Raw genomic sequence first — 23,283 nt, 5'->3', positions numbered from 1 at the left:
CTCGGGCTATGTCTGGAACAAGTTGGGGGGGAGCTGTGCCCCCCTGGGATTAGTACAGGAAACGGCAGCAGAAGTCAGGCAGGCAGAAAGCGCTGAGCCAGCACGGGGAGATCATTTCTATTCTGATGCCTCACCCTCCTCTCGTGTCCAGCTCCTCAGGCCTTGAAAAGTGTCTGTGTTTTAGGGAGGGAGAAAGAAGAGACAGGAAAACTGAAGGAGAGGGAGGGAGGTTCCACGCTCAAGACAAACGCAGCTCATTCAGACTGCCTGAGGGATGTTTTCATCCAGTTCCCCACAGTGAGGAAGAAGAATTGTCTCATCTTAGTAGATACTGGAAAGCATTTGATAAGCTTCAATACCGATTTGTGACACAAAATCTTAGCAATCTAAGAACAGAAAGGAATTTCCTTAACTTGAAAAAAAACATTTACCAGAAAACTACAGCAAACATCGTGTCCACTGAAAAACTTGGAAAGCATTCCCATTAAGATCAGGAACAAGGCAAGGATGTCCATCACCATCACCTCCACCTCCATCACCACCTCCCATCATAACCACCTCTATCACCACCACCTGCACCACCACAACCACTCTGAATTAGATATTGAAGCAACATTGAATTAGAAGTTCCAGTCATTGCAACAAGACACACATAAAACAAGAGAAGTGAAGAGCACAGACAAGAAGCGATGGAACAGTCACTCATGGATTCTTCAATCATTTACTCAGAGATCCTTCTTGAATGAGCACACAGAATCAGATGACCTGGGCTGGAGACCTGTCTCTGTAGGTACCTTTCTGGGTGACTTTGGGTCTCAGTTCCCCCATTTGTAGCTTGAGTGGTAGGACTATACCATTGTTTGCAAACTATGCTCCACTGAGCCCTAGGGGCCCCTGCAGAGGGCAAAGGGAAGAAAACAGGTGTCCTCTGGGAGTCCCACCCCCTCTTCCAGGAGGCAGCTCTACTTTCATTCAACTTATGTTAGGATTCCCAGTAAGAGTTTATTAGAACAAAGGACTCTGTGGCCCAAAAAAGCTGAACACCAGTGGATACACAACCACTGGTAATTCACAGGAGAGGAACTCCACAAGGAAAGGCCCCCATCTCACCAGCAATCAGAGAACCATAACTGAAACCATGGAATACCACTTCTCACCTAGCCATTGGAAAAGAGACTGAAAACTGGCAGCGTTGTCAAGGACGTGGGGAAATGGGAACACTCTTAGACCAAGATAGGAATGGAAAGCACTAACACACTTTGGAGAAGTCATTTGGTAGCACCTCTGAAAACGTTATGCCTGCGCCCAGTAGGAGCTAGCTGGCGGGAGCACGCCACGTGTCTGCAAAGACACGCACATGCCGGAGATGCTCGGAAACGTGTGACGACACAAGGGCTGTCCAGCTCTGCCGTCTGTGATCTCCTTTTTGTGAGCTCGCCCAGGCCCTGCTCTGGCCCCCACACCTGCCCCGGGGACCCTGAACTGGCTCCCTTCAGACACTCAAAGCCCAGGTGAGCGGAAGCCTGGGCTCGAACCTCAAACAGGTGACTTCCATATGCCAGTCCCTCACGTCAGGGCTGCCCCCCGGAGCTCGGAGCTCCGTCCCCTCACATAAGGTAGACTACAAACCACAGGGCCAGACCTAGGATCTCAGCCCTCTTCCCCACTCACCAGCGGCGTGACCTTGGACAAGCCGCCTCACTTCCATGGTGCCGCCTTCGTCAACAATTCTCAGAGAAGGGATGGTTTCCTCATCGGCTAAACAAAGCTGATCAAAACGACTCCGTAGCGATTTTTCACATGAAATCATTTATGTGAAAAGCAAATTGGGAAATACTGACTATATTTATGCTCCAGGCCCTTGCCCGAAGCAAATTCTCTCTGAAGATCCTCTCACTTGACAGGACCACCATCTCTTTAACCCTCCCACACTGATGGGCATGTGGGCGGTTTCCCTTTTTTTCTCTTATTCTAAACAACACTGGCACGACCATCCTTGTAGGTCATCTCAGGGCCCACACACAGGTATTTCTGTGGGCAGGTTCCAGAAAAGAATTTCCGGAGCAAAGGGCATTTATGACACTGGTAGATGCTGCCATCTGACCCTCCATAGGGCCGTTTATCTCTCCCTCCAGTCTGCTCAAAACCAGACAGTGTGAAGATGAGATCTGGACAGAGACGAAATGTTATCTTGCGAGAGGTCCTGGGAAAAATTCAGAAGTGTTTCTCACTGGCTTCCCCATGGCTGAGCCAGTCCTTCTGGTCAGAGCTCCGCTGCAGGCCAGGCGGTGCGGAAATCGGCCTTTGGGCCGGGCCCGATCAACTTAGGTTAGACAGAAGAAGGGACTTCCTGATAGGAAGGGGTTGTTCATACGCTGGAGAGACGACCAAAGGAGCCAGGAGATCTCTTCAGGAGGTCTCATACAATGGGGGGAGTTTGATCTCTCTGGGAACAGGAAGCCAGGTTCTCCCTTCTTACCCAAGAATTGAGTGACTCTCTTTAATTAGGGGGAAATGGCATCCGGCAGCCCTTCTCCTGGCTGCTGACAATCACGCCTCACACGGGAACAGAGTGTGGAGCCCACTAGCTCGCTGCAATCCAGAGCAAGCCTTCTTTCCTTTGTCGCAGGTGCGGCTGAGGCCCAGAGAGGGCAAGCGACTTGCCGCAGGCGGCACAGCCAGGGAGGGGGCCGAGCCAGACCTCCACCCCGGGGCTCCAGACCCAGGGCCAGCGCCTGCCAGGGCGCCCGCCTCCGCGGTCACGCCTCGGGAGAGCCCCAGGGCGGTGGGCCTGGACTCCAGACCCGGCGTCTGCCCACAGGCAGCACCTGGGGCAGGAGCAAGGCGCTGGCGTCCAACGGACTGGCTTGGTCATTCGCCGGCCGCGTGACCTCGGCAGGCCCCTTCCGCACACTCTGTAAAATGGGGACAAAGCCGCCTGTCAGTCGTCGCGCGAGGAGTAAGGCTGCGGCGCGCCCCCAGCGAGGTGCGCGCATGCGCCGTTTGTGAACGGGAAGGGCCTGACCCCGGGCCGCTTGTGGTCCACGCCCCCTGTGCGGCCTCTCCGCGCTGCAGGCCTGGCAGCTGTGATGCCACCCGCTGCCGCCGGCTGAGCTGTGGGGCCACGCGGAGGTCGGGACGCACTGATCTGGGGCCCCTCCTCCAACCCGTTATGCTGCAGTCATGCACTCGTTCATTCGAGAATTGACGGCAGGCAGTGTGGAGCAGCCGTTAGAGCGCCGCCCACGGGGTCCCACAGCCCCAGGAGGTTCAAGCTTGGCTCAGGCACTTTCTGGCTGTGTGACCTTGTGCAAATCACTTCACCTCTCTGAGCTTCTGTCCTCCTCTGTAGACGGTGGCTCATATCCGTGCCTCCCTAGGCTTTGAGGACTGGGTGTATAGAAGGTGCTTGGTGCTGCGTGGTGCACAGTGGGTGCCCAACAAGTGAGGGAAACAGGTCCTAATGGTGAGGTTTAAACACTGGAGAAGGACAGAGGTGGGCGATTTGGGGGCCGAGGGGGTTCCCGGAGCCTCCTCAGGGCGGGTGCAGCGGAGACGTCCAAGGCCCCCAGTGTCACCCTTCCCCTCCGCGCCTCGTTCAAGGAGCTCCTTGAAGGGAGCTGGGCACTGCCTGCTCAGCACTCGCTGAGCAGCTGCTGGGCACCCAGCTCTGTCCTGGACTCCGACCCGCGGCCCTGGGAGGAGAAGCCACGGAATCCGAGACCAGAGGCGCCCGCAGCGCCCTCTTCCCAGCTTCCTGACGTGGCAGCGACAGAGAGAATCAGAGGGTCCAGGAGAAATGGAGCCCTTGCTGCACCAGGCCCTGGGCCACGCGCTCCGGGAGCACGTCCTGGTCTGAGCCTCACGTCGGGGCAGGACCTGCCGATTCGCGGTGAGGCCCTGAGGCTCCGAGAGGGGCGGACGCTGCCCAGGGTCACACAGCCTGGAAGTGGAAGGCGAAGGCTGGGATCTGAACCCAAGTCTCTGGGGATGCGGACACCTTGTGCCCTCCCCCGACTGTGCCTGGAGGAGTCTCCTGACCAGAGTCCGTGCTGATAAGCGCTGGATTTGTTTTAGGGGTGTGAACACGGCAGAGAGCAGAGGGCAACGCGAGGTCACCTGGCAACTGATACCCCGGGTCCCCCCCACCCTTCCGACCCCCGGAAATAGCCCTGGCGCCTGCCCCCGAGGGCCCAAGTCCCAGGGCTCCCCAACCCATGTTGCCAGCCGTGTGTCCAGCCACACTCAGACAGACAATGTCTAAGCCCTGGCTGGGACAGGGAACAGCTGCAGCGTGACCCCTGGCCCCAAGGGGTGCCAGACCCCTGCAGAGGGGCACACGGGGTCAGGGGGGCTTTTCCCCACCCGAAGGGCAGCGCGAGCCTGTCTCTCTTCGCTGGCCACGTCCTTCACCCCTCCCTGGAGTTCACGGGACTTCCCTGGCTGCTGACGTTGCTCTGCTTTCACCAACACTTCTAGAACTCTCTGCCCTGGCCCCCAAGAAAAGATGTTAAGACCCTGAAGTCTCAATCATCTAAAAATCACTGATCTCATGATTCTGAAGATTCTAAACCTAGACCTGGAAAGAAACGGTGACTCGCGGAACAGCCAGACACTTACAGACAGAAGTTTCCCCCTTTTCTCTTCTTTGAGCGCAGCACTTCACAGTTTACAGCTAACAGAAGCTCACATTCATTGAGCACCCGTGGGGGTCCTGTTCTTAGCACTTTAAGTGAATGAACTCAACTCCCACCAACCCTCCAAGGTAGGTACAACCATTATTCACGGATGAGGAGACTCGGCCCAGAGAGGTTAAGTGACTTGCCCAAAGTCACACAGCCAGGACGTGGCCGAGTTTAGACTCCAACCCAAGTCATCTGAAGCCTGCACCCCTAACCACCACGCTACACTTCCCTACACGTTTTAAAGGGCATTCCCATCTATTAACCTTGCAGCATTCTGGGGCATGAGGGAGACAGGGCAAGGGCTGTGGTCCCAGATTTACAAGTGAGGAACTTGTAGTCAGAGAGGTAAGCTGACGTGCCCGAAGTCACACAACGAGGGGGTTAATTGGGTCTCTGGTTCCTTATTTCCGTGTCCCACTACCTGCCCCTCCCCTTTCGGTCCCCAGTCCTTGACATCTATGCAATCCCAGTCCCTCCTTTTCCCCCTCCAGACCCTCCAGCTGAGTCCAGCTCCCCAAACCCTAAGGGAGAGGCTCAGGCAGCCACCCCCAGACCTGGACCCTCCAGCCTTCCAGGGCACCCCCCGCTGTGCGTCCCCAAGGCCTCTGGCATCAAGGACCCTGGCGAAAGCGGGTTTACGAGCAGGGCTATTTTATACTTTGCAGCTGCCGCCGTAAACCCTGGACCCGCCTGGGGAGAGGGAAGCAGCTGTGGGCGGACCTCGGCCCTGGAGCCAGAGCCAAATCCTTCCTGCTATTTCTGAGCAGCCAGAGGAATCCTGAAATTAAAGCCTCCTGGAAAAAGGGCAAATCCCCGTCCTGCTCCAGACAGGCCCCATCCTTCCCCCACGCCAGATGGAGAGCCGGGGATGAAGCAGAGCAGAGTGGGCACAGTGCGAGACTGCCCACCAGAGACCCGGAGTCCTGCCCAGCTCTGGACGGTCCTGCCCCCGTCTCAGATGCCCGCGTGTAAAAGGACGAGCTGGTCTAGATCAGGGTCTGAGACCCCTCAACTTTAGAGGCTCCCCAAAGTCCCTGAGCTCAAACATTCCCACTGTTTCAGGTTCTGTGCTCCAACAACTGGCTGTGTGACCTTGGACAAGTGACTTGACCTCTCTGAGTCCCCATTTTTCTCATCTGTAAAATGGGGAGAAATAACAACCATCTCACAAGACGGTTGTGAAGAAGAAATAAAATAACATCAGTAGTTCGTAGCAGCTTTAATTGTAATAGCCAAAAACTGGAAACCACCCAAATGTCCACCAGCAGGTAAACAAGTAAACAAATTGTGGTCCATCCATACAAGGAAATACTACTCAACAATCAAAAGAAGTGAAATATTGATAGAAACAATAACATGAATAAATCTCAAAATATTGATGCTGAGTGTGAGAAGCCAGACAAAAAAGAATACATACTGTGTGGTTCCATTTATATAAAATTCCAGAAAATAAAAATGAATCATAGCGACAGATGAAGAGTTGCCTGGGGGTCAGGGGCAGAGGATGGAGAGGAGCAGTCAGGAGCGGTAACACTGGGGCATGAAGAAGCTTTCAGAGGTGACGACACGTTCATGATCTTGATTGGTGATGGCTTTATGAGTAACACACGTCAAAATGATCAAACTGTACACGTTAAATACGTGCATTTTATTGGGTGTTAATTACACCTCAGTAAAGCTGTAAAAAGTCGCATCCATGAGGCACCTGCACGCATAATAGACGCGCATTTATAAATGGCGGCTATTCCTGCTATTAATCATCGTGGTTGTATCTGGATGATTCTTTGATTAATTTCCATCTCCTCCACTAGACTGTAGTCTCACAGCTGTTCTGCTAATGCTGTTAGCACCCTTGGCACATTTGGCTATTACATGCCCCATACCTGGCACATAATGGGTACTTAGTCAATAACTGTGGTTGGAAAACAAAGGGTCTGTGACCCGGTGCTGGTACACCTCATCAATCCCCGCCGGGGCAGACTCGATGGTTCCAACCCTCTATGAACAGGACCCAGACAGGCCGGACCCACGGGGCTGGGCAGTCGCTGTCAACACCCTGGGGGTCTGGGAGGGGTTGAAATGGGAAATGAGACCCACGATGAAATGCAGTGGATGCAAAACGCACGTGCCCCACCCCGCCACCGAGAGCAGAAAGGCCTGGCATTTGGACCACAGACAAGATCTAAAATCAAAAGCCAGATAGACCTGGGTTCCAATCCCAGCGGTACCCGGGTGTGTGACCTGGGGAAGTCACTGCACCCCTCTGAGCCTCGGTTTCCTTATCTGTAAAATGGGGGCAATGATATTGCTCATCTCTCTGCAGCGACTGTGGTGAGGGTCAGACGTGGTTATGGGTGGTCTGGCACATATGTCTTCCTTCAGCCTTGCACGCAAACACGGGGGACACCTGCTGTGTGCCAGGCCCTGTGCTGATTGCTGGAGAGAAGACAGTGGTGGACAGACCCCAGGACCCTCTCCTCTTGGACTTTGCATCTTGGCAGTGACGATGCGCGGCAGCACCCTCAGACCCTCTGATTTAATTGGTCTGGGTGGGGCTCAGGAGTCAGGATTTTTAAAAGCTCCCAGGTGATCCCAATGTGCAAGGTGGAGACCCCCACTGGTGGGCAGGATCATCCGCTCTTTACACACATGGAAATGGAGGCCCAGAGAAGTGAGGCCACGGGCCCGGGGCCACACAGCTAGGAAAGGATGGAGCTGGCATTGACCCAGGCGGTCTCAAACCAAGGCCCAAACCCCACTAAAGGTCACGAGAGGGTTAAATTCGACATGCCCAGGCCAGAGTGGCCCAGGAGACCTGAGTTCTGCCCCTCCCACTCTCCCCCTGGACGGGACCCAAGCCGGCAATGCCCTGCCCATCCGGCTGATCAGAGCAGGGCAGGGCCTGGGGAAGGGGGCTCTCCAGCACCCCACCACCACACTTCCAGAAGCCCCCACACCCCCCTGAGCTGGATCCCATGTCTGGGGGGGTTTTGCCTACTCTCTCCCTCCCCCTTCGCAGCGACAGCAGGCCTGGCCCCGGACAGATTCCCGGGCTGAGGGCAGCTGTGCGGTTTTACAAGCCCTGGGACAGTGGGGGCCTGTTCAGGCCCTGGCAGACTCCCGGGCCCCTGGGAACAGTGGGACCCCTCAGCCCCGCTCTCAAGGCCAGTGCTCCCCCCTTGCCCGGCCCCCGCCACACCCGCCCCCAGCCACTGTCTCTCCGTGGCTCATTCCCCGCTGAGCCCGGCCAGATGTGCGCCCATGGAAGGCCCCTCCTAGGCAACTCCATCGCAGATGTGGACCAGATTGAAGGGGCTCTAAGCGGAGTGGGGCCCTGCTGTCCCCTGCCCTAGGGCTTCATTCATTCATTCATTCATACATTCATCAAAAAAACAGTAGAGTCAGCAGAGAACTCAGCCTCTGGAGTCAGACTGCGGGGCTGGAGTCCTGGCTGTGTGACCTGAGCAACTGACTTGACCTCTCCAGACGTCGGCTTCCTCATCTGTGACCTGGGGATAATAACAGTGCCCCCCTCGTAGGATTGTGGGTCTCAATGAGTTAATCATGTCCAGTGCTTAGAGCAGCGCCTGGCCCATCACAGGTGCTCATTAATTGTGAGCAATTGTTATCGTTGAGCCCAAGGAACTGTAGAAGAGAGGCTGGGTGGGGCTGTCAGGGAAGTCTCCCAGGAGGAGGGTCATCTATGCCAAAAGCTGAAGGATGAGGGGGAGTTAGCAAGGCAAGGGGAGTGGAAGGGTGTCATAGTCAAAGGGAACAGTAGCCGTAAAAGCTCAGAGGAGAGGGAGAGCGTGATTCCTGTACTGGGGCTCAGACCACCTCCCTAATCCCCCCCACCAGTCTCAGGGGACACAGGTTATGGCTAAGGCCACACACTCCACGTCCTCTGGAGGGCCCAGTTGAGCATTAATGGGGAGCCACCGACCAGAGAGCTGCTGACTGGGAAACTCATCCGTGCCTATTCCCCAGGGATCTCCAACGCCTGTTTCTGTCTTACCTGGTTTTTGCCTGTCGTGGGGAAGCTTAATGCACTTCCCAGCCACACCCCAGCGCCTAGGATCCTGCAGGAGCTCAGGAACAAGGAGAGAGCCTGTCACACCCAGAGAGGTGGAGCAACTTGGCCAGAGACACACAGCATCTGGGTATTTGGTATTTGTATTCAACGGTCCCTACTTCTTGGGCGGGAGCTGGTCTGGGCTGAGAAAGAGAGAGCCCTTCCCCGCTGAGCAAGACAGAGGCCATTGTGTGTTATGAAACCCAAGCCCCGGCCCCTCCGGATGGATGTGGGGCTGCTGGAGGAGAGGGCCTGCAGGGGGACGGCCTCCCTGCCCCCATCGCCCCGGGGAGCCAGCACGTGCTCCCAGCTCAGCCACATCTGGATTCCAGCTGGCGGCTCCAGAGAGGAGGGGGAGCGGTGGCCGCAGGAACTTGCCATCAAAGGGCGAGGAGGAGCCTGGCAGGCGAGGGACAAAGGCCATGGGTGCGGTGAGCGTGGCATCGTCCACGAGACCCGTTCCAGTCCTCAGCCACTCTGCGGGGGATGGGAAACGGAGCCCTCCACTGGGAGCCCCTCCGCTGCCCACGTCTCCTCGGGTAAACAGAGAGGCTGGTGGCCACAGTAAGTAGCACAGCCACGCGTGGAACCCAGCTCTGTGTGGCCACGAGTCCAGAGCTGGTGCTCAGCCTGGGGGGGCACAAGCTCCCACCCCCTTCCCACGGGGCACCCCTTCTTCCACACCCATCTGCCCGTTCAGCCCCAGGGCCTGGCGGATATGTCTCCCCCAGAAAGCCACCCCACCCCCATGGAGCACCCAGGGGACATGCCCCCCACCCTACTCCAACTCTCAGGGGACTCATTCCCCCGCAGAAAACCAGCAAGACTCAGGCCAGAATAAAGGTTTATTGTGCTGGTCTGTTATATCCCAGCACCTGGAGAGCTGTGCAGAGGCTGGGGGACCCGGACAGAGGGACAGGGAAGGCGACCCCCCACCGGAGGCCCCCCAGATCAGGACGGAGCCCAGGCTCCCTGTCGAGGACTAAAGAATGCAGTAGACACAGGCTGCCAGACCACACGTGTGAGTGCGGGGCAGGGGGCCAGGCCCCCTACTCCAGGCTGGGCGTCGGAAACCCTCCCCGATCCCCCAGACTCCAGCAGAGCGGGGTCCCCTCACACGCAGCCCTCCAGCTTCCAGGCTACTTGGGGTCCTGACGGGAAAGCAATAGTGAGATGAGAGGCAGCCCTGGAGAGGGTCCAGACCCCCGCACACCACATGCTGGACCAACCAGAAACTGCGGGGCGCCTTCGGGAACGTTTAGAGCAGTTCTTTGCAGAGTGCGCTCTGCAGGATGTTACTCTGCAGCCGGAAGCAACGAGAAAAGGACTCCACGGTCAAAAGCAGTTGAGAAAGGCTGAGCAAAACCAGAGTCCCCAGGGGCCTTCACTGCAGGACTTGTCAGAGCCCTGGGGTGCTCGAGGGGGGCATGGGGAGCAGAGAGGCAGTGGCTGTGTTTCCCCAACCCATTGGACCTCAAAAATCTTTTTTCCACAGGGTACCTCAGGGAACCCAGTTTGGGAAACGCTCGCTTAGGGAGCTGTCACGCCCCGTGGAGGAGCCCCTCACAGAAGCTTCCTGATTAATCAGGCCCCTTTCTGCGGTAGCTCTAACGGCACCAGCCCACGTCAGCAACTCCCATTCGACTTCTTCCGAAACTAGTTATTTTGGGTTTTTTCTCCCTCGATGGAAAAGCGGCGACGTTTGCACCGCCACAGGGACCTGCGATGTGTGTTTCCCAGTTGACGTGGCTGATTTCCGGGGGCGGCTGGATCGTGGCTCAGACGGGGGCACGTCCCCCTCCCCACCTCCCCAGAGGAGCTGTGAGATGTAGCCCTTTGGGGCCGCAGAGGCAAATGTTTCTGGGGCTTGGCGAGATTCCTGGGGGGGCCTGGAGAGCAGCATCTCCGCCCGCTGTGGGATCAGGACACGCCGGGATTTGCAGCGGGGGCGGCCGAGGAGGGGGTGTCCGGGAGCAGTAAGGACCAAAGGCCTTTGCATGCCCAAGAAGGTGACCAATAGTGGTCTGACAGTCAGGGCGGGCAGCCCTGGAGGCCTCTTAGACACTGGGGGGGACACTGCTGCCAGCACAGGAGCTTTCGGGGGGACCAGCCGGGTCCCCGGCTTCCTGGGCTGATGAGGGAGCCGCTTCTGGCTCCCCTTGGGCTTCATCGGCCACCAGAGCCCCGTCAGCCAGCACTGGGCACGGCTCCTCCAGCACCTCCGGCTTCTGCGCAGGGTCCCCGTGTCCCTGGGCTTCCTGGTCGCCCGCCTGGCTGCGCTTCTCCTCCTGCGACTTGCCCTCCGTCCCCCTGGCTCCGTCCCCGGCGCCCGGGGCGGCCCGGGCGGGAGACTTGAGGTTCTGGGTGGCGGCGAGGATGTCGGCCTGCAGCTGCTGGGAGGAGTCCAGGGCCTCCTCGGGCCGGCCGGCGGGGCCCCTGTCGGGGACTTCGCTGAAGGCCCGGGGGCCCCCCGCGCGGTCGCTCTGGTCCACGTACTTCTTCTTGGGGAAGGACGACGGGTAGTAAGCCGAGGCCTTGTGCTTCTGGCGGGTGATGAGCGCGGCGCAGACGATGAACATGAGCAGGAAGGCCAGGGAGCCCACCACGGCGATGAGCATCACGTACTGGCGGAAGAAGTCCACGATCCCGTCCAGGAAGTTGGTGGGGGGCCTGGGGCCCACCAGGGGCGTGGGCTGGGGCCCCACCGACGTGGGGCTGAGGGCCGGGGTCCGGGGCGGCGGGAGGCTCGGGGAGGAGGCCGATGAGCCCTCGGCCTCCCCGCTGCCCCCCGTGTCCTCCAGCAAGGTCACAGAGTGGGCGGCCACGGGCAGGGCCCTCAGGAGCAGCAGCAGAGAGACGGCGACGCCGGGGGCCACCGCAGAAACCATGTCGCCCGGGACCTGTGGGGAAGCAAGGCGGGAGAGAGGTCAGGCTGGGGCTCCAGGTCTCGGGGACCCCGAGGAGGTGCCGGGAACATGGAACATATTCTAGCAAGTTACTTCCCTTCCCTGGTCCTGAGCCTCCCCGCTGTGCTACGGACCCCATTCCTTCGTAAGTGGGGTTCACACTCCCCCCCCCCACTTCACTCTGAGGTCCTAGAGGGCAGAGGCTGAATCTGAGTTATCTCGGCATCCTCGGGGTTTTGCACCCTATCTGGTATACAGTAAGTGCTCCATAAATGTGGATAGTTGGCTGAATTAATAATAATAACTTACCTTTTCATTGCTTGCCATGTGCCAGGTACTATTTTAAGTTTCTGGAATTTCTCGCTGAATCCTGAGAACCACCCGATGCGGGAAGTGCTATCATTATCCCCATTTTCCGGGTGTGGAAACTGAGGCTCAGAGTGGCTAAGTGACTTGCCAAGGAAGAGCTGGGGTTTGGATCCAGGCACGAAGGGGGAGATGATGGTAGGGTGAGTAAGTGAGAAACTGAGGGAGGAACTGAGGGAGCCAGATGACCCCCTCCTCCGAGGAGCCCTCCCCAGCAGCCCCAGCCCCTCTGCGGTTCCCTTCTCGCCTCCAGAAGACGCCGAGGGTTTGAAGCTTCCGGACTCCCCGAGCTCAGCAGAGGGCCTGCGTGCCGGGAGCAGGCTGAGAGCGGCTGCCGCGCGGCTAGCGCTCACCTCCCGGCTCAGAGCAGGGCCCCGAGGCCCCGGGGAAAGCTCTCGTGCCTGAGGCCAAGCTGGAGCCTGCTGAAGCCGGATCCCACGGCCACGGCTAAATGGGAACCAGATGAACCCGCACCTCCCTCCCCCATCGGAAGGCTGCTCCCGCGTGAACCCCCAGACCCGGGCCCAGACAGCCGGGCCGACTAATGAATTCCTCATGGCCCAGGTTTACAGGGGAGCCCAGCTTCTGAAAACCTAACACTTCCAGCGGGCCTGAGTGGGGCTGGGCGCTCAGACAAACCCAGGACCCCTTTGTGCCCCCCAGGCCGCCCCCAAGACCCCCATCCTAACCAGCAGAGGGCCCGGGACCCTGACACTGGGGGTGCCTGAAGCTCTAAGATGGAAAAGCCTTGGGATCTCCTGTCTGAGGCCCTCCCTCTCTCGGGACGTGAGATGGTGGACAGAGGCTCAGAGAAGGCAAGGGGAGGGCCCAAGGCCACACAGCAAGTTTCTGGGCTGGAGGAGGAAGTCAGGTCCCCAACACCTTGCCTGCAGGCCCCCTCGAGTGCCCAGGCCTCAAGCCCTGCTCCGTAAAATGGGTGACAGTACCAACCTCACGGTGACTTGGGGATTCAGGAAATGAGCCAGGAATGACGCTGGGCCACTGCGTGGCTTGCTCCAAGTGACCTGGGGCCTCCCAACTAAGTGTCATTAATCGAAATGAATTGCACTGACATGAATTTGGACAAACTGACTCAGACGGCAAAAAATAAAAAATAATTCCAGGCCGTAAAAAGAAGCAGCTCTTTTCACGGGCTCATCTTAAACGAGCTGGTCACTCAGAACTTGCACCGTGGTTCCTCGTCTAAGCCCTTGGTGTGGGTGCAATCCCATAGAAGCCCTCGGGGCGGGCCCCCTCACCATCTCCATTTCTCAGATGAGGAAATAGAGGTTCAGAGCCGAACAGTGACTTGCCCAAGGACACACAGACGGGCAGTGTCAGAGCCAGGATTTGAACCTTCTTCTGTGTGACTCCGATAGTCCACACACACACACACACACACACACACACACACACGCACACTCTCTCGCATGCCCAGGGCTGGCCCAGGAGTGGGTTCACACCCCCTGGCTGACATCACTCATCAGCTGGAACAAGGATCTGAGACGCTCTGCTCCGTGAACTTCAGGAGCCTTCCCAGCCCCTCCCGTCTCTGGCCCTTGTTAGCAAAGGTTCCCTAGACAGCTTTGATCTTCGAGCCTCACTTTCCCCATCTGTAAATTGGGGGCAGGGTAGGGAGCTGGCCACAGGTCCGGCCTCACGGGGCTGTTAGGACAGATGAGATACCATTCAGAGAGAGCCTGGCACAGAGTAGTTGCTCGCCGAGGAAAGGCGGAATTCAGGACCGAATTTCTACCCCAGCTGAGCTCCAGGGGGATCAGCCAACACTTTCCCACCCAAGTCGACAAATGATAATCTTCGCTGATGTGTAAATTTGCTCATCGTCTCCCCCACTCTCCTGAAAAAGACCAACTTTTCTACCTCGTTGAGTGAAATCTCTTCTGCTCTGGCCACCGAGGAATCCAGGACAAGACACACACGCACACACACACGTACACGCACACGCACACGCACACGCACACGCACGCACGTGACAGTGAGCTGGACAGAGGGAAGAGCTCCCTTCCCCCTGGGCCTTGGGGTCCAGGGCAGAGGATAAGGAAAGAGGCTGCACTAACTATCGTTGGCTCTTAAAGGATGAGACCCCCGACTCGCAGAGTCCCCGCTGCCCCTCAGCCCGCCGGGAAAGGCGCAGGCAAAGCGTGGGGAGCCTGCGAGGCCTTGCAGGAGATGGCGGTGTGACCCTGCGTGACGAGCCCCCGGCCTCTTGGGGCCTCAGTTTCCCATCTGTGGAATGGGAGCACCAGCCTGGACAGCACTGAACGATCGTTCTGTGCATCAGCTGCCCCCACCTCCTTCCCGGGTCCTGATGTTTTCCAGGACTCAGAAACTCACAGGCCGTGAGGAGCTGGGTCAGGCCAACCCCTCTCATTCTACCCAAGAGGAAACTGAGGTCCGAGACTGGGAAAGGACTGTCCAGGGTCGCCTAGCCAGTCGGGACGGAGCCCTGAATGGAGAGGCGGCTCAGAATACCCCAGACGAGGTCACTTCCTGCTGTGTGTCCTGAGGCCGGGCAAACCACCTCTCTGAGCCTCAGTTTCCACATCTGTACAATGGGGATAAGGGCCACCTCCCTGGACTATTGTTAGGAGAGAAATAGCAGTGCCTGGCACACAGTAGGTGTCAATTAGTGGGCATCACATGACTGTCTGGGACCCCCGCTTGGAGCAGCGCCTCCCTTTAGAGCCCATCTCACTCGGGGTTTATTGTTTTAAATGTGATCGCTCCATTTGAAGTCAGGAATATGCAGACGATGCAAAGCCACCCCTAAGGCCTAGGGACCCCAAGACCGAGGCTGAGGGGCCAGAGCAGCTCCCCCACCCCTACCCAGAGACTGGTGGCCAGAGGGGGAGGGGCGGCCCACAAAAACCTGGCTTTGATTAGTGGCCTTTGGGGGAGCGGGGTCTGGCTGAGGCGCTGCACCCCCCTGGCCCGGGGCAGCCGAGGACAGGGACCCAGTTCCCTTGGAGGAGGGCCCTGGGAGGGACGGGGGGTCCTGAGGGCTCAAATCCACACACACACACACACAGAGCAGCAGCAGCATGGACACACAACATACAGACACACAGCACATACACACAACATGCAGACACCGCAGAGAGCTCGCACGGCCCGCTAACACAGATAGATAACACACACAGACACACAACAGGCTGATTCTCCGACAACGTGTGCATATACACAGCCCCTGACACACTGTCGAGCCCCACGGAGGGGACAATCCCGTCCACACCACCCTCCGGCTGAGCCTGGGAGCGACCACTTTCCAAGAACAACACATCCCCACAGCAAGCCACGACCGCACACACACCACGCTCCGGCCGCCCCAGCCCAGCACACGGGGCGCACAGAAGGCGCACGCACATCCTGCCACCCTCTCCCTTAGCACACATCACACACACGTACACAGCATCCAACACACACTCAAAACTCACGCGAGCTTAGAGACGCCCCACAAAGCACTCACACCGGCCCCAGTCCCTCCAAGAGGCTCCCGGGACAGAGGAGGGGGCCCCGGACTCACCAGCTCCTCCGCACACAGGCTGGGCGCTCCCTCCAGGTGGAGCGAGAGAGAGGCGGTGGCGGTGGCGGTGGCGGTGGCTCTGGGCTGTGCCCTCCTCCCCCTCCTGCCTGCTCCCTCCCTCCCTCCCGGCCGGGCCAGCTTGATTTCATTAGGAGGGTTTGGGGTGGGGACAGGGCAGAGGCGGGGCTGCGCTCGGCCACACACAATCCCCCCCTGCCCTGCTCCCGCTGCCTGGGGCCCCCTCCACGCTCTGGGGGAGACCAGATGGGGCATTTCCTCCCCGAGCGCGGGTCCCCATGCAGGCTGAGGCAGACAGCCAGACGGACAGGCCTGTCCCGCAGTGCTCCCCCAGACCAGCGAGCTGGGGTCGGGCCCCCCTGTCCAGAGGGGATGAGGTCAGGGAGGTTCAGAGGCCCTTGGAAATGAGGAGGAAAATTCCCCGTCCTCCGTCCCAGCTGTGACGCAGGTTTTCCGAGGCTCGGGGTGCAGAGTGGGAGCCGGGGCGTGTGGAAGGGAAAGCAGGATCCCAGGCCCCATGGGGGGTCCAGGCCTGCGGCAGGGAGCCAGTCCTCCACCCGCTCTCTGGCCCTGTCTGGTCAGGCCCTGCCCTCCTCCAGGCCACGGTTTCCCCATTTGCAGAGGGGGCAGAAAGCTTTCTGGGCTCCCTCTGGCTCTGACATTCTAAGATCCACGGCCTCCCGATACCCCCAAATGGAGCGTCTAGCACCGGAGTCGGGGCCCCATTTCACAGACAGGGAAAGCGAGGCAGGGCAAATCCAAGGGCTCAACCGGGGAATTGAGATAAGTCAGTAGTTGGCCCTGGAACCGGGACCTCCTGCTGACCTGAGGAATCCGGGGGGTCAGCAGCCCTTTGCATTCATTCGTTCGTTCATTCATGCACTCATTCATTCATTCAGCAAATGATTAATGAACTCCTGTAGTGCACAGGCGCTGTGCTAAGCAGGCTTCAGAGGTGCCTCAGACACAGCCCAGCCCTCAGGAGCTCGCAGGCTTCCAGGGAGAAGGACACACGTGTAAATTACTTTTTTCAAAACAGAAATTGGTCTGTGGCAGGAGAGAAGCCAGGCCAAGGGCTCGGGGAACCCCAGCACGGAGAGACGTCCACTGAGGGAAAGAGGCAGAGAAGTCGTCCTAGAGGACGTGGCTATGAACAGGGAGAGTCTGAGCAAGAGGAGACCCTGGAAAGGCATTCCAGGTGGGAGGACGAGCCTAGGTAAAGGCATAGTGGCTGGGGCGCCACACACAGACAAGGCACTGGAGCGTGAGGTGGACAAAAGGGAGAAGCGGGTAATGAGGGCTGAATCAGCAGGAACCGCCAAAGTCTCAGAACGCCATCCATCCGGGAGGCAGTAGGGAGCCAAAGAAGGTTTGGGAGAGGGGGAGTTCCTGAATCAATAATTCGTGCCCACCCTCTAGGCGCCAGGACTTCAGATTACCATTACTCCTTATGATGGTCCCTGCAGGCCCTGCTCACCTCCCAAAAAAGGGGACAGTTGTTTGTTGGGAAAATAAAACCAGAGAATTTTCCATCTTCTCTTGACATCACCCCAAACCCTGCATCCTAGAGGGAGTGGGGACCGTCCACCAATGGACACACACACACAAACACACACACACACACATGCCCCCAGGCCTGCATCCTAGAGGGAGTGGGGACCGTCCACCAATGGACACACACACACACACACACACACACACACGCCCCCAGGCCAGCATCCTAGAGGGAGTGGGGACCGTCCACCAATGGACACACACACACACACACACACACACACACGCCCCCAGGCCTGCATCCTAGAGGGAGTGGGGACCGTCCACCAATGGACACACACACACGCCCCCAGGGGCACACGGCCACCCACAGACGTGTGGTAGCAGCTGCACCCCCCTTCAAGATGGCCAGGGGGCGTCCCAGCCCCCTCTGCGCTGCCTTAGACCAGACGGCAGGCGGGCAGGAGGGCTGCAGGCAACTGGACCCTGAGACATCGGCAGGCAGGACACAACCAACCCCACCAGGCCGGCTCCCAGCACGGCGCCCCAGCCTAAGTCGGGGTCCCGTTCTGTGCTCCTCCTGCAGACAGACCCAGGTTCAAATCCCGCCTCCACCGTGCCCTGCCCCACTCGGAGCCTCTGTTTCGTCGTCTGGAAAATGAGGATACATCCCCTCCCGCCCACAAGGCTGCGGGGAAGAATCCGAGGAGCGGAGGCCAGGAACGTGCTCACAATGGAACAGCTCCGGCCAGACGCCAAGCGTATGAGTTCCCTGTCGCTGCTGTAACAAGCCACCACGAACTTAGAGGCTTAAAACAACACGCGTTTGTTATCTTAGAGTCCGGGCGGCCAGGGGGCAGAAAGGGGTCTCCCTGGGCTAAAATCAGGGGCCGGCAGGGCTGCGTTCGTCCTGGAGTCTTCAGGGGGGAGAGTCTGTGTCTTCGCCTTTCCAAGCTTCTAGCAGGTTGCATTACTCGGCCTATAGGTCTCTTCCTCCGTCTCCACAGCCGGCGGCTGAGTCCCTCTCAGGCCGCCGCCTCTCTGGTTCCCTCGTCAAATCACTCTTCCACTATTAAGGACTTTGATGATGACCCTGGGCCCCCCGGATAATCCAGGATCATGTCCCCATCTAAGACCCTTGACTTAATCATCTCTTCAAATCCTGTTTGCCAGGTAGGGTGACATATGCATAGTCACAGGTTCCAGGGACGAGGACGGGCATGTCTTTCGGGGAGGGGCGTGACTCTGTCTCCCACCCTGAGGTTGAATCTTATTACTTGGTCCCTGCGGAGCTGGAGTCGTCCACCCTCCAAAGCGCTAGGTTTTCCTGCCTCCTAGAGCCCCCCGCTGTGCCTCAAACCCAGCAGGCTCCACACATGCTTGGGGAAAGGGGAAGGAATAAGGGGAGCTCATCTGACAGATGTGGAAACTGAGGCTCACGGCAGCGTGACCCACCCAGGATCCAGCAGCATGTCGGGGACCAGAGCCCTTTCTCCTCGACCAGCCCCTGGGTCTTGTCTGGAAATGAAACCGCCAGGCCAGTGCCCCGCTACCAGGGGCCCATTCCCCTGTACTACCTCCATCTGCCCCGATAAAGGGTCATGTCAACACACACGCACACAAAGACACACAGGCTCTCCGTAAGCCAAACAGCCCAACCCACAATCTGAGGACAGATCCACCAAAATGTCGGTCACGACGAGAGAAAAAAGGATCTCTGAGTTCCAGCCCGGCTCACGCATCCACTGTGGGTGGCTGGGCAAGTCACTGCCCCTCTCTGGGCTGCAGCTAAATGTGGGGTTGGACTAGGTGTCAGCCACAAGCCTGCCAGCACTAAGGTCCCAATGCTCTCACCTTCTAAATTTCATTCATTCTACAACTATTGCTTGAGCACTAGCCCGTGTCAGGCCTTGGGAGACAGTGATGAGCAAACACAGGCCCGGAGCTTACAGAGTGGAGGGGAGACCTGCAATGAGCAAGTAAACAAACAAATGAATATCTAACTGCAAACTGGGCTAAGAGTTGGGATGGGGCAGTTCAGGGACTGTGGGTGGCTAGTTGGGAGTGTGGCTAGTCTGGTCCCAGAGCTCATGGGGGCCTCCATGAGGAGGTGATAATAGAGCTTCTTGTGAAGATGATGAGGCAGTATTTAGGAAGGCAAGGATGCAAGAAGATTCCCAGCAGTGAGAAGAGCACGTGCAAAGGCTCTGAGGTCTACAGGAACCCGGCACCCTCAGAGCAGTTCCTGAAGACTACTATTGAATAAGAGTAGATACGGGTCTGCGGGGACCAGGAACTGGGCCTATTTTGTGCACTGCCATAACTCCAGCACCTAAGACGGTGCCTGGAATACAGTAGGTGCTCAATAAATGCTTGTAGATGTGTGAATGACCACTCTGACCTCCACTCTTGCATTCCCAGCTGTTGACAACCTACTGCTCTGAGAGTTTGCTCCAGCCACTCCTCGTCCGTCCCGAGGGTCTCACATTCCACATTCTCCAGTTCCAGGACCTGCTGTGGGGCCAGGCCCGGATGATCCCCACGGCCCTCACCGCCGTGGCTCCAAGGGGCACAGGCAGGCCTGTGGCACGGAGCAGGCTGAGCCACTCACTTGCAACCTGTAATTTCAGAGGCAGAGAGCAACGGGCCCTCTGCCCAGCCTTGGAGCGATTCAGAGACCCCACCCTGTGCCCACCGTGCAATTAGCAGCCGTGCCCCCCGCCCTGCTCAGCAGCCTCGGCCGAGGAGGCAGGGAGGGGAGGGAGAACCCACCACCCTTGAGCCTCTGCCAGGGTCCTCCCCTGTTGAGCCTGGGGCGGCCGCCTGGCCCACCGCAGCCCCCACTCCAGCCTCTCGTGGGCTCAGAGCCACTTCTAATTACACAGCCTCTGAGGCCACCAGGGCCTGCCCTCTGGGCAAAAATATCCCCAGCTTTGATGTGGCTGGAGAGGCCTGGGCTCTGGCCCCACCACAGCACAGCCGGGCCTTCAGAGGGACACCCGGGGGCAGCCTCCCGACGGGCACTCCCAGGAGGTGGAGGGGGCCTCACCCAGGCAGGCCAGAGCTTGAGGCATGCTGTGAAACCCCCTGGGCCTCAGTTTCCCCATCTGTAAACTAGAGATGTTCACTTACTCCCCAGCACCTAGTGGGGAGCACCTGCAAGTGCCAGCATCTGTGTGGGGCACAGAGAGCGCTATGAGTGAGACAGATCTGCCACACCTCTGCCCAGGCTGTTCCCTCCACCTGAAGCACCGTCCTCCAGGCTCCCCCTCACCTGACTCCCCCCTGCACATCTTGTAGCTCAGGCATCACCACCTCCAGGAAGCCCTCCCTGAACCCCAGCCTCTGGGGAGGGAGATCAGCAGCCTCCTCTACCCTCCTGCACCCCCGGGCTCCCCGCTCAGAGTGCTGAGCACATGGGGCTGTAACGGCCTATTTACACGTGTCCCTAGACTGTCAGCTTCTCGGGGCCAGAATCAGGGCCATTTCTGTCACTGTATGCCCAGCACCAGTGCCTAGAACACAGTCGGTGCTCACTAAATGCACATCCACTGGCTGAATGACTCTAGTCTAACCTGCCCATGTTACAGATGGGGAAACTGAGGCCTGGGGGGGGATATACTGACATTATTTTGCTCTGTCACAGCTCCTGCGTGGGAACAAGACAGACTGGGCTCCTTCCTCAGGGAGCTCCTAGTGGGGCAGTCAGACGAGAAACAAGCCAACTGGCAAATCGGGAAGATAACCCAACACTGTGAAATGCTATCAAGGAGATAAAAAGGGTGAGCAGACAGGGAGTAGCCTGGAAGGGGGCAGCCGCCTGGGCAGCTATGTTAGCAATTGTGGTCAGGGCTGCCTCGTTGAGGAGGTGTCTGAACCGACACCCCCAGGGTAAGAGGAAGCAAGCACTCAAGGAACAGGAGGAAGAGCTTCTGGGGCCAAGGGCACAGCAAGTGCAAAGGCCCTGGGGTGAGAAGGGCTTGGGACGAGGCCTCCTCCAGAGAACCAGACTGAGTGCTGATCTCTTCTCAACAGGGAGCCGTCAGAGCCTGGAAACTGGGACACCTGCATGAGCTCCTGGCTCTGCCCCTCACGCACTGTGTGACCCGAGCCTCAGTTTCCCTTCCTGCACCAGGAAGGATCAGCGCAGTTTCCTCAAGCTCTGTTGTTTTGTGATTCTGGGTAAATTTTCCACTTGTTTCTACTTGTTTCCCAACCCCAGCAAACAATGGGATGCTCACTACTGATGGGGGAGAGACACGCCACAGCCACTTTGGAAGATAGTCTGGAGGTTTTTATCAAGTTACCCCTGCGCTTCCCGGATGACCCAGCAATCTCTTTCCTAGGTGTTTACCCCAGAGAAGTGAAAACACACATCCAAAGACAAAAATGCCCTTAGCTGCTTCATCCACAATAGCAAAAAAACCCGGAAACAACCCAGATGTCCACCAACAGAGGATGAACAGCCGGTGGTGCATCCATACAGCAGACGGTGGTGCGTCCATGCAGCAGACGGTGGTGCGTCCATGCAGCAGAACACCTCTCAGCAACAAAAGGAGGAGACGCGAGACACACAGTCTGGACGAATCCCACAGAAACACCAAGCGAAAGAACTGGACCAACAGAACTCACAGTGGGTGATTCCATTTACACGACGTTCTAGAACACGGGGAAACGAAGCCATGGGGACAGAGGTCAGAAGAGCAGTTACCCTTGGCGGGTATTGACTGGAAAGAGGCACAGGGAACCTTCTGGGGCTGAAAACGTGCGCTATCTAGACCCGGGCGGTGGTTACATGGGTGCGTGCCCATGGAAAAATCAAGCTGCACACTTCAGGTTTGTGTGTTTACATAGGTTATGACTCAAAAGTTTTCTAAAAAAAAAATAAAGAGCTCTGCATCTCCTGCTTTTTTGGGGGGGCACCGGGGCCAGTAGGATTCCCGGCTTCCTGCGGCCGTGGTGGCCTGGCCAGCTGCACGCTGCCCGGTAAACATTTACATTCCCCACGGCCCGTGCAAGGAGCAGCTTCACGGCCACACATGGAAGCCATCTCGGGGGGCAGGAGTGGAAACACGCACGGCCCCGCTGCAGACCTGGCCGCGGCCTCCCGCTCGGCCCACTGCCCCCTGGGCGCCCTCGGGCGGGCCCCTCTCAGGAGCCCCCGCCGCCCCCCGCCCCACTCCCCGTCACGAGATGATGCTTCTGAACCGCCTCTGCAGCACTGCTGGAAATGGGGGGCCCCTGCCTGTCTTTGAGCAGAGGGAGTCTGGCCCAGAGTGAGAAGTGGGGAGGCAAGGAGCTGAACTTCAGGACCCTAAGTCACCCAAACACTCAGTATATCATCCCACATTTCTCCTGCTCTCCACCCCTCACTTTACACTAAGACCTTCTGTCTCATCTTCCCTCTCTCTTCTTTCCTTGTCTCCTCTCTCCCTCCTTCCTTTCTTCTTTCCTTTCCTTTCTCTCTCCCTCTCAATACTTGTTGAGCACATACTACGTGACACTTTCCAAGCACTGGGGCTCCAGCAGAGAACCACACAGATAAAAATCCCTGTCCTCATGGAGTTTACATTCTAGTGGGACAAGGAAGAGGAGTAAAAAGATAACTTAGCAACGTATTCACGGTCTGGGAGAAGGTGGGAAGGGGTGTGGAGAGAGAAAGCAAAAAAGAGTGACATTCAAGCAAAGAGCTGAAGGAAGCAAAGAGCTGAAGGACGGGAGAGAGGGACTCGGGGAGAGGATCCGAGGGAGGGCATTCCAGGCAGAGGGAAGGGCAAGTGCAAAGGCCCTGAGGCAGGGGGTGCCCGGCATTTTCAAGGAGTGGAAGCGCATCTGGTGTGCCTGCAACAGAGCGAGTGAGGGGGAGAGCGGAGGGAGTGAGGTCAGAGGGCACCAGGGCCAGACTGCACAGGGCCTCTGCGGGCATTTGCAGGGCTTCTGGCTTTTACTATGAGTGAGGAAGGAGCCCATCGTGGTTCCCTGTGTGGGAAACCCCTCATGACTTCTTCTCTCCTTGCATCGAGCCCCTCACCTCTTTACCGCCCCCCAATGCGCGCACACACACGCACACACGCCCGCGCGCACACACACGCCCTTTCCCTCGAGGACCCTGATCAAGAGACAGCTCAGGGTCCCATCCCTGGGAAGCAGAAGGGGCTCCCCATAAGGCCCCCAGGAAGGCCACACGGGGTCCCCCGC

The 23,283-nt window shown here is 58.2% G+C and overlaps 1 protein-coding gene across 1 annotated transcript; it reads right to left on the bottom strand.

Moving 5' to 3' along the window:
• Nucleotides 1–9,593: 9,593 nt before the first annotated feature.
• Nucleotides 9,594–12,226, bottom strand: TMEM119 (transmembrane protein 119). The gene is made up of 2 exons (XM_058532283.1): nt 11,973–12,226; nt 9,594–11,657 (listed from the first exon to the last, which is right to left on the bottom strand). The coding sequence occupies exons 1-2, from the start codon at nt 11,988–11,990 to the stop codon at nt 10,815–10,817; spliced, it is 861 nt and encodes a 286-aa protein (XP_058388266.1). The 5' UTR covers nt 11,991–12,226; the 3' UTR covers nt 9,594–10,814.
• Nucleotides 12,227–23,283: the final 11,057 nt, after the last annotated feature.

This window comes from Diceros bicornis, chromosome 35 (assembly GCF_020826845.1).
Source record: "Diceros bicornis minor isolate mBicDic1 chromosome 35, mDicBic1.mat.cur, whole genome shotgun sequence".
In the NCBI taxonomy this organism is placed as follows: domain Eukaryota; kingdom Metazoa; phylum Chordata; class Mammalia; order Perissodactyla; family Rhinocerotidae; genus Diceros; species Diceros bicornis.
This window is presented reverse-complemented; position numbering and strand designations above follow the sequence as displayed.